General features: G+C 44.7%; 1 protein-coding gene across 1 annotated transcript; it reads right to left on the bottom strand.

The window, feature by feature from the left end:
- Positions 1-386: 386 nt before the first annotated feature.
- LOC130024404 (polyunsaturated fatty acid lipoxygenase ALOX15-like) lies at positions 387-10160 on the bottom strand. The gene is made up of 14 exons (XM_056115139.1): positions 10002-10160; positions 8434-8638; positions 8044-8125; positions 7822-7944; positions 7579-7682; positions 7236-7396; positions 6205-6348; positions 5270-5479; positions 3559-3645; positions 3295-3464; positions 2998-3119; positions 2313-2413; positions 2032-2199; positions 387-1941 (listed from the first exon to the last, which is right to left on the bottom strand). Exons 1-14 carry the CDS (start codon positions 10134-10136, stop codon positions 1762-1764), a joined length of 1992 nt encoding a protein of 663 aa, XP_055971114.1. The 5' UTR covers positions 10137-10160; the 3' UTR covers positions 387-1761.
- Between the last annotated feature and the right edge of the window lie 435 nt (positions 10161-10595).

Genomic DNA, 10595 nt, shown 5'->3' with positions numbered 1-10595 from the left:
GCTTACTCCTGACTCTGTACTCAGGGATCACTCCTGGTAGGGCTAGGGAGGCCATATGGGGTACTGAAGATTGAATCCAGGTTGACCTACTATAAGGCAAGCACCCTACCTACTGCACTATCTCTCTGACCCGAAAGCAAATAATTTGTATTTGGACAGGAAAGATCGTGCAATAGATCGTGCAATAGGTAGGATGCTTGCTTTGCACGTAGCCAACCTGGGTTCAGCCCCTGTCACCCCATATGGTCCCAGAGCCTCCTCAGGAGTGATCCCAAAGTGCAGAGCCAGAAGTATCTCCCCAAGATAAGAATTTTGTTTTATATATATACATATTTAATGCTGTAAAATATCTACAGATAATTATATTAAATAATTAAAAACTTCCATAAAATTTCAAGCACATAAGTTGGTTTTATTTGCTGTTCCTTGTTAAAATAATTTTTAATGTAGTTTCCAGTTAATTATTCTAATTTGGACATTTTCAACTGCAGATGGATTATAGATATTGATCCTAAGACAAAACCTCATGGTCAAGCACCCCCAGCTGGGAGCAGCTGCCTCTCTCTCATCAATTTACTTCCATTTATCATTTTTCTTGAAAATCTTGTGAATCAAAAATCTTGAGAGGTGTTGTGTACTGTAAATTGTGTCTGAATTCAGGAATGTGGACAAATTTCATCTAGTTAAAACTATGTGCCTTTTTTTTCTGCCATGTTTTACTTAGAATAGTAGTATCTAAGTTTTGTTTTGCATTAATCTGTTTCTAGATTTGTTTGTTTTACAGTGCCAGAGATTAAACTCAGGATTTAACACATGGAAAGGAAGTGCTCTACGTCAGAACTACAGTTCCAGCCCTCTTTCATTACTCTAAAATGTCTTTTTGCAGAATTTCTGCTTGCTGATCCACCAACCCAAGTGAGATTTGTCTCCAGTTGACATCCCTAGGTTTACTACAGAATAGGAGGCAGTGAAATCTACTCATTAGATTTGTAAGGAGAGATGTTCTTCCTGAGACAGGACTCTCTCCTAGTACCACACATCACTCACCAGATTGCATTACTGTATAAATGGTGTGAAGACTGCGTCCTCTCACCTTTGTGTGTTCTTTTCATTCTACTATCATAACTATTCACAGTTATGCTACCTGTTATTCTGTAAGAACAGGCAGAGAAGACAGAGAGCAACCTTCATACTAATCCCTCAGCATCTACCAAGGGGCCTAAGTATAAAAATAACCATCACAGCAAGAATACTAGAGAATCAATGGGGAAATGTGTAAAAACCCACCAAGCTTAATGAGTGAAAACAATATCAGCAAAGACATAACCAACACCAGTAAATCCTTAACATCAGTAAATATTCAGACAGTGTCTTTCATGATACTATGATGAGAATGTTCAGTGAGTTCAAAGAAATGATAGCACAGGTAGTCAGCAAAACACAAGGAAGTATGAGTTGATATGGAAAAAATACCACTACAGTCAAAAATGACAGAAATGAAGAATATTATAGGTGATAAATCAATATAACAACCTAAGCGATAAAATAAAGAGGGAGGAAAGTAGGAAGAAATGGAAAAAGAAAGGGAGGTGTATGGTAATATGGGTAAAGTTTGTGCATTCTGAGTACAGACAATAAAATAATAACTCTCTGTAGGGAGGGCAGAAGTTAGAAAAAGAGCCAGCTGGCGAGAGGCTAAGATTGAAAGTTCTAAGGGGTGAGACTGGGGCTTGGGTACAAGAGGGCCAAAGATTGGGATGCTCAGATGGCCACACTGTTTTCCACAAGGCTGGGCCGCAGGTACTCATAGGGCATATCCAGCTTTGCATTCCTCATCTCAATTTCTTTATCCAAAGCAGCCAGCTCTTCCTGGAACTTCTTCAGCAACATCTTGGGCTTAGAGCCTGAAAAATACTGCTCCTCATGCTGACCCAGAGCCACCTGGGTGGAGAGAAAAAGGCAACTCAGAACTTTAAGACCCTTTATTTGGTGCACCACACCCCCTCTAAAGTCCAGGCACCTGACTCTCACCATAATGGGCTGGCGTCTGCCTAGCTGCCAAGTGATGGACATCTGAAGAGATGCCTGATGAAAGTTGGGCAGTGTTGCCATCACTGTCTTTAATGTCACATCCTTGGTGGTTGGCGGGGGCAGCCGCATCGTGCAGGGTGTGTTAGGAACCCATGTGAACCAGTCCAGCTGAAAAGAGGCAGATCTAGAGTCTGTGTCTGCTAAGAATAATGTAGAACACCTGCACACAGCTGCTTACTGATTCCAAGTCCAAACACCCAGCTGCCCTCTGTGGGAAGTACCTGGCCCAGATGGATAGAGGAATGCTGTCCAGTGCAGGTGAAGATGCACATGGTGACAAAGCGGCTAGCCTCATCGAGAGATTGTAAAGATACAGGAAACCCTACAAGGGGAAAGGGGTGTGTGAGACGATGGTATAACAAGCATAGGAACAGTTCATAGAGATGAGACAAAGAATATAAAGAAACAATATTTCCTATAGCTGAGGATCAAGAAAGAAGATAAAGAGAGATATAAAGGGACCAAGAACTCTCAGTAACTATTTTGGGAACTGTCATGAGTGAGTTGGAGTGGAGGAAATGAAGTAACTCTGCAGGCTCCAGCCCCATTCAGTGGGAAATTGATATGCTTCATATAGGCTCACACGATTTAATCAGGTTAGCTTTTCAGGTACTTAGCAATTGATTGATATTACATTGGTATCTACAATGAGAATCATTATACCAAGAAAGTAGACAAATGCTGAAAATCAAGGGTTTTGTTCCCTGTGAACTGGCAGCTAAACATTCATAAGTATCCACTAGTCCCTCTGCATTTTGGACCTAGAAACTTTTTAGTGTACACAGTGGCCCAAACTCTAGATGAGAAGGAAAGTTGTTGGGGAAAACCTTTGGGTCTTTTTCTAGAGGTTTTTAGATAGTGATCAAGTGGATTACAGGGGAGGTCCCATCTCATATCCCATCTTACCTCGGTCCTGGGCTCCTAGCAGACCAATTTCAGTGATTTCTTTACACCAGGTCTGAAGTTCAGTATCCTCTTTCACAGCTTCATTCGTCTTATAGTAAAGATTCACAATTCCCTCCACATAGCTGCAGGGTGGTGGTAAGAAAGCTGAAATTGTCAGGCAACCCTCATTCCCTCTGTCTTCTTGCCTTCCCGGCCCAGTCAGGAATTTCAGCCCCTCAACCAAGGCACAGATTTCCTGCTCTCCAAGCTTTCTCCTTTAAACCCAGCCCATCAACCCCATCATCCACCTTGCCTCACCGTAACAATATTTCCCAAAGCCTAAGGGCATCTTGGGCATAATAGGAAGACTTCACTTCCAGGAGTCCCCGGTCAGCCAGGTCATCAGGAGGACAGAATGAGCGGTAGGTTAGAAAGGCTCCAGCTTTTTTGAGCAGCTCCACGTGGCCTCCCCCACCTGTGCTCACTACCTGAAAAGTAAGGACAGGCAGAGTAAGACACATCAAATCTACCCTGAGACCAGAGACAAAACCAAACCTCAAAGAACCCTTTCTCTTCTTATACCTGGTCAAAAATTCCGTTATCAGAGACCAGCGCAGTCCTTGCCCGAACATTAATTTCCATGGTATAACGCAGGTGGGGAATCATAAGCTGTAGGTAAAAAGAGCAATTACAGGTCATTGCAGGAAATCAGGTTAGATGTAGAAAACACTATCAGGTCTTCATGAAGCACAGAGGCCCTTCAACATAATGAGTGTGAGGCTAATCTGTGATTCATTCCACAAGCTGTTGGTCTATAAGAACTGAAAGAAATCATTCTTTTCTTCTAATCATATAAAACAGTTCAAAAACTAACTCAATGTTTCTCTTTTTTTCAATATCACTATTCTATGAGCCTTAGATGTTTCCTACTATCAATTTCCCCTATCAACTTTTAATGCTACAGATGTTCTATACTTGTTATGCACTGTGTATATGAGTTTTATGATAAATATGTGCTTGCTTATCACACACAGAGCCACTTTCACCCCAGAGAGAGGAAAAATTGTCCTCGTTGTGAATGCATTGTCTATTCCAGTGGTTTTAACCTTTCACTAATAAAAATAGCAAAACAAAGCCAAAGATAATTTAAAGAGCTGAAGCACATACATGAAGCCCTGGTTTGGTCTCCAGCACCACATGGCTTCCCAGGCACTATAGCCCTACTTGCCCCCACAACTGCTGAGAAGTCCCCCTCAATACACACATACACCTAAAAATAAGAAAATAGCAAAATGATGTGTGTATATACAATTATATGCATACTTGTATACATACTTATCTTTTCAGACAATACTTTCCTGTTCCGCTCCATTACGTGCTCCAGGAATATCAAGTAACAAGCAGTAATAATGCTCTTTTGTACACTGGCAGAAAATTCTGCAGTCTGGCACCATCCACAAAATAGTTGTTGGAAACCACTAATGTAACTTTTGGAAATCTCTCTCTCTCTTTCTCTCTCTCTCTCTCTCTCTCTCTCTCTCTCTCTCTCTCTCTCTTTCTCTCCTAACCTTGCCCCTTCGTCTACTACACTCATCTCTTTGTGTTTTTAATTTCCATTAGACATACCAGAACATCTGCCTAGAGCAATGTGTCCTCTTCATCACCTCATGTTTGGCTCCTCATAGTCTCATTCTTAACGTCATCTCCAAAGTTAGTCTTTCCTCTCTATACCCAATCCAAACTCCTCATCACATAGTCCTGAATTGATTCTCTGCATTATACTTATCAAATATGAGATGCTACAATACAGTCAGTCTTCACTGCCTCATAGCCCTTAATGAGGTGAAAATCCAAAGGTCAAGACCTTGCCTGTCTTGCTTAGCACTGGCATATAGAATGTTTCTGCCCCTGGGAAGCACCCAATAAGACCAAATGCTAATTTATTTTTTCTTGGAGTGATGGTCTCTAATTTCTGTAATAAATCGGGCTATTGTTGTTGGCCAAGGTCCTCCAATAGGCCTTTGTTTTATTATTTAAGAATTCTTCAAAAATGCTGGGAATCTTTTTTTATTAATTTGTGGTCCTCACTTATTGCATGGAATCCTCAGTCAATTATGATACTATTTATACACTATATGCAAAAATATCTGTGATTCATACATCAAACAGTATCATGATCCATTACTACCACAAATAAATCACCTTCATTATCCCTCTTGAGGAAGCAATATCACCATAGTGAAAATGTACCCCAAGCCATGATTTTACTCAGGAGTGAAGGAAATATGCTTACTTTGAAAATGGGATGTATTGGTGGAAGGCACCTCATAGTGGCTACAGCAAAGACCTCAGCCATCAAATGTCCCCTTAAAAGATGAGATTGAAGCTCATGGAGCTGAAAATCAGAGCTACGGACCCAGCATTTGGCCAGAAGCCAGGTCATTGGGGGATCCGTTGGTAGAAATAGAGTTGGTGGATCAGTTCCCACTTTAGGCAGTTGAAGCTGGAGCAGAGACAAGAGTAAAGGTAGAGAGGTGATAAGTGCCACACACACACACACACACACACACACACACAGAGCAGACCCCACCCTCCAACATATCAACCTCTTTCTTCTCCAAATTTGCTTAGTTTTCTCCATCTTACTATGGCTACTCCTGTGTAGTCATGGTTCCTTCCTCTCCTTTTCCTGCCATTAACGTTGTACAAGATGCTTCCCCTTGTTCTTCCACAAAATCTTACAAAAAGCCTTCACACCTTCCCATGTTCAATCTTGGCTTTCACAGCTCACTGCAGCCTGTCCATCATCTTACATTATTTCCCCAGTATATAATCCCACTGTCCACTGAGAATCTCCCTTGTTCCTACACACTCACTCACATCTTAGCCTCTTTTCCCAGATCATCATCCTCATGGATGTCACATACCTCCAGTCTGCTTGAAGATCTAAGTTCCTATATTACCCTCCTCTAAAGTTTATGACCACTTCAGTTCTATTGGAGTGGGTCTTCCCAGACTATCTTCACCCTTGGGGACTTCCTGAGTATTGATGTTTATTTGCGTTTGCCCTGTATATCTCTCTAGCTAGACTGCAACATTCTTCCTTTGGCAATTTTCCTCCTTTAATGCCTCTCTCAGTGCCTCAGCATCTTTGTGCAATGAACTCTGATGAGTTTACTGGGTCAACTGGGTCAACCATTTGGAAAGACAGATACTGGGTCCTCTCACCTGGATGACCATGGGCAAGAGTGTCCCATTGGGCTGCAATTTCAGCATGACTAGAGGGGCAGCCAGGTACTGCTGACAACACAAGAAGTTGTTGGCCTTGATTCCATCCAGCAGAGCGAAGTCAGCTTCAAATAGTGTGCCTTCCTGGATTCAGCAAAGACTGTTGTCAACATAAGACATCTTCTTCCCACCCTGATTCCCCAAAAGAAGAGTAAAGAGAGAACTAACTTGTCTCTTATCACCTACTTTGTAACAAGGTAATAGATTACATACTTATTAACCCACACAATTCTTCTTTGGATTTTTAGCATAATTCACATTGTTCAGGGCTCACTCCTGACTCTGTGAGAGGGGACCATATATGATGTCAGGGCTCAAACCTGTGTTGTACACATGCAAGCCAACACAGGTTTATCTCTGGTTCCCTCATAAAATTCTTTTTGTTAACTGTGCTTAGAGACCATATGTGGTGGTGCTCTGAGGACCATATACAGTGCCAGGAATCAAACCAGGGTGATAACCAAAGCAGTCACATACAAGGCTGCTTACCTTCCTGCTATTTCTCCTGCTCCTCTCATATAATTCTTTTGTGATATATAAGTTTTATAGAAGATAAAACACGTTATAGAGGTATCTTACCTGAAGTCACACAGCTTATAAAAAGCAGGGCCAGGATCCTAGCCCAAGCCTTTCTTACCCTATAACCCCATAAGTTTTTACTCAAACCACTCCCCAATGCTGATTCTGTTACTATACACCTCCCTGGAATCTCTAGCACTGAAGTTCAGTTATAGTTTTCCATTTTGATTCTGTTTCCAACAACCATTACATAACCTTCCTATAGTATATGCCATTATCCTTTGGAGCCATATGACTGTTCTTTTTTCAGAACTACTCAGTTTCTTCTGTAGAATTCATTTATATCATTTGGCAGTAAGCTAGGTTTGCAGGGTTGCTTCAGCAGTAATCACAATGATACCCCCACCCTCACATCATTACGTGCCCCCCCTCATGTGGAATTATGCCCATACATGAAGCTCCTTCTCCAGATTAATCTTCAGTTCTTCCATTCCTTGTGGGAACATTAAGCGGTCAGGAAGGGCAGTGGAACGCCTCAACAACATGGGATTTGCACCATTAAGGAACTGGTACCCAAAAATGGCATCGTCCTTCCAGGAGTCCTTCACCTGAACTGAAAATAAAATTGTACAGCAGACTATAAGATCTGAGTTTCCATGATATCAGGATATTACAATCTATACCAAGTCATCCCAAATTTGACCCCGACCTCCCAATATTCCCCAACTCTGTTGGGTGATTGGGTAGGATATAGGATTAATGGTCTTGGACGAACTATTGTGTAAGGGTACTGACCAGCAAGCTTGCTCTGGCCACACCAGAAGATCCGGTTAAAGTCATCTAGATCATCCCAGCAAGCAAGAGCATTTAAAGAGTCTTTGACAGCCAGGTCCGCAAGCCTTCAGGGAAGAGAGAGGCAATTTATGAATGATTCTCAGAATCAAAAGTTCTAATCATGGGCACCTACCCTGTGAAGTTAACCCAGTGACCTCCAGAAAACCAGGACACCTCCCTCTCACCCACTCTTTTTGTTCTTACCCCTTGACCAGGGATGCCTCAAAGTCAATTTTCTTGTCCTCCAGAAATCTTTCGTCTATTGGGAGGTCTTCTTTCTTGGCTCCAGTCATGTTCAGAATTAATCCATCCTTCCAGTTCCCCCACCTGAGGCATAGAAACTAAATCAAGTATTGACACTGGGGAAGGGTCAACTACTCACTAGGGGATCAGGAAGATGCAGGGGTAGGGGGTAGTAGAGCTAACCGGTAAATCTTCCTTCTTGCTTGCAGCTCCTCTTCTCTGTATTTTTTGAAGAAGCCTTGAGTGTCATCTACCACTGTGCTGCCTGCAAGTGGGAGTTAGGGTATGGTGGGTATGGTCACTGAGACTTCCCCTGAGACCCTCTCCACTGGATCTGCCAAGGATGTATTCTCAGGCCTCTCTGGATCCTCTGATCTTCAGTATCATGGTCTGCCAGAACCTACCCTGCCTTTCTGTGCCAGCTCAGGAATCTAGCTCCTGAACTAGAAAATTTATCCTTTAGGTTCCCATCTTCACTGCCAGACTCCTCTCCTCCCTAGGCCCCTTTTCAACTTCTCTTGTACCCAGGAAACCTCCTCACACTCCCACCCACATTGACTTCCTGCTGCTCACCAGTGCCCTCTGGCAGGGTCAAAATAGCCTTGGTCTCCACCCAGCGGTAACATGGAAAATAGAACTCATCCCCACTGGGCCCAGGACCCTGCACGGAGATCCAGTTGCAGAACCAAGCGTCGTCCTGAAGGATGTGCTTTTTGCACACTTTAACGAACAGCAGCCGCCCGAGGTACTCAGGCACGTCCACCGTGAATTCCACCTCCTGTAGAGGGACAGAAGAGATTGGGCATTCATGGGGTTTGAAGACTGAGCCCTGCTTCTCCTTGATGTCTTTCCACTTTTCTGGGGAAAGGTGCAGAGCCAGAATGGACCTGGTTCTGAGTAGTCTAGTTTCTCACCCAGGAAAGGGGGGAAGAGAAGTTGGGGATGTGCGCACTCCTTCCTTCACTTTTTCCTTCCTGTAATCATTGTGCCATGTGCAGGCACAAAGGCTGGGCACTGAAGCTCCACTGGCACCAGATTCTGTTGAGCAGGCACTGAGAGCCACGGGGTGCTCAGTGGAGACCAGGAGGTGGAAAGGGCTTAGCCTGGGAACTAAGAGGGAAAAAGCAGGCAAACAAGGGGAGAGGAAGGGAGATGCAGAGTAAGTGGGGTCTCAAAGACTAAGCCAGGGTTCAGGGAACAAAAAAATCTGAGAGAATTTTCTCAGGGTTTCTGTTTGTTTAAATGAGACACTAACACACACCCCCAGGGAACCATTATATATGTATAGACAGCGGTTTGGGGGTGAGGGTAGGGAATAGGGGCTTTCTACATGCTAGAAAGAAAGGAAGGAGGGAGGGAAGGAAGGCTGCACAAAACAACATGGAAGGGCAGAAACGAGAAGGAAGAGGTAAATTTAATAGGTCTTTGAAGGTGGAAGGCTGGACATCAGGGTGAAGTGCAGTAATGTACAGGAGATGAAATTGACAGTTCTGAATTCTGATTCTGGTGAGACAAGAAGAGGGGCCAGGAGGAGGGGTGCGTGACACCTGAGAAGTAAGAAAGAGTCTGGGAGGAAAAAGAGGGGAGACCTCACTTGGGCGTGCTCCTTTGAAACATCCTCCCAGGAACAGACAGCCTGACCTGGGAGTATAGAAAAGAGAAGGACAGGCGGTGGCAAATTGGGGGTGAGCGAAGGCAAAATAGTAACAGAAGCCAGGGGTAAATCGGGGGGCTGTGATGGAAGCCAAAAAACGGGTCTGGAAACACAGCGTGTTCTCATCTGCCTTCTTGCTTCCTCTCCTTTCCCCGTTCCCTCGCCTACACCGGTGATAAAGATCACAAAGTTGGGAGATCTACCAACAGCGGAGAAGGTTTGCAATTCCGGCTTTCAAAAACAGCAAACGGAGACCTGCTGGGACTTCAGGGATTACTGAAAGTCACCGTGCATAGCGGGCATTCCTCGATTCCTAGGAGTTCTGGTAGCAGGCGCACTTGCATCCCGCTTTGTATGCGGCGTCAATTCCTAAAGCGCTCCGCCGGCAACCTGGGAGCGCTCCTTGCGCAGGGGGAACATCCATCCGGATAGTCAGGCTGCTAGCGGCCCTGGGCGCTGCCCACCCCGCCAGGGTCTCTCTGCTCACCTTGCCCCGCGCCGGCCGCAGGCATGTCCCAAGCGAGGCTTCCCCGTGCTGGCCCACCAGCCACAGCTGCACCTGGTTTTTGGAGCCCGCGTAGAACGAGCACCCAGTGGATACACGGACACGGTAGACACCCATTTTACACAGCGCTGCTTTGCGCCTTCTGAGCGAGAAAAGTAGCGCCTTCTGAGAGAGAAAAGTACCCGCCGACGCGGCAATTAACTAGCCTGAGACCCCGCCCCCGCCTTGGTAAGGGGTGGAGGGGCGGGGGTGTAGCTGGGTGGTTGGCATTTCTCCAACCTGCACATCGCTGGGGGTGCCAGCTACTTACACCCTAGAGTTCAGCTCAGGCCCTTAGAGGTGGAGCCAAGCCAACGGCAGGGTATCTGGATGCTTATCTTGGTGAAAGGAGGGTGGAACAAGGCAGATAAGGATTTTGACAGAAAACAAGGAAGAGAAAGGAATAGATATAGACCCAGCAGGAGTGGAAGCACGCATTAAAGAGCCTGCGCAAGCCACACACACACACACACACACACACACACACACACTGACCTTACAACTTGCTACACCCTGCAGGGATGGGTGAAGGAGATA

Source organism: Sorex fumeus, unplaced genomic scaffold, assembly GCF_029834395.1.
Source record: "Sorex fumeus unplaced genomic scaffold, SorFum_2.1 ptg000028l, whole genome shotgun sequence".
In the NCBI taxonomy this organism is placed as follows: domain Eukaryota; kingdom Metazoa; phylum Chordata; class Mammalia; order Eulipotyphla; family Soricidae; genus Sorex; species Sorex fumeus.
This window is presented reverse-complemented; position numbering and strand designations above follow the sequence as displayed.

Bases quoted from the DNA above. Each gene is read 5' to 3' on its own strand.
- LOC130024404 (XM_056115139.1), bottom strand. From the start codon at position 10,136: ATGGGTGTCTACCGTGTCCGTGTATCCACTGGGTGCTCGTTCTACGCG. The intron at 6,349-7,235 runs GTATGGGCATAA...TGCTGAATCCAG, and splicing joins ATCTGGAGAAGGAGCTTCAT to GAAGGCACACTATTTGAAGC. The intron at 5,480-6,204 runs GTGAGAGGACCC...TCTCTGCTCCAG, and splicing joins TCTTGCCCATGGTCATCCAG to CTTCAACTGCCTAAAGTGGG.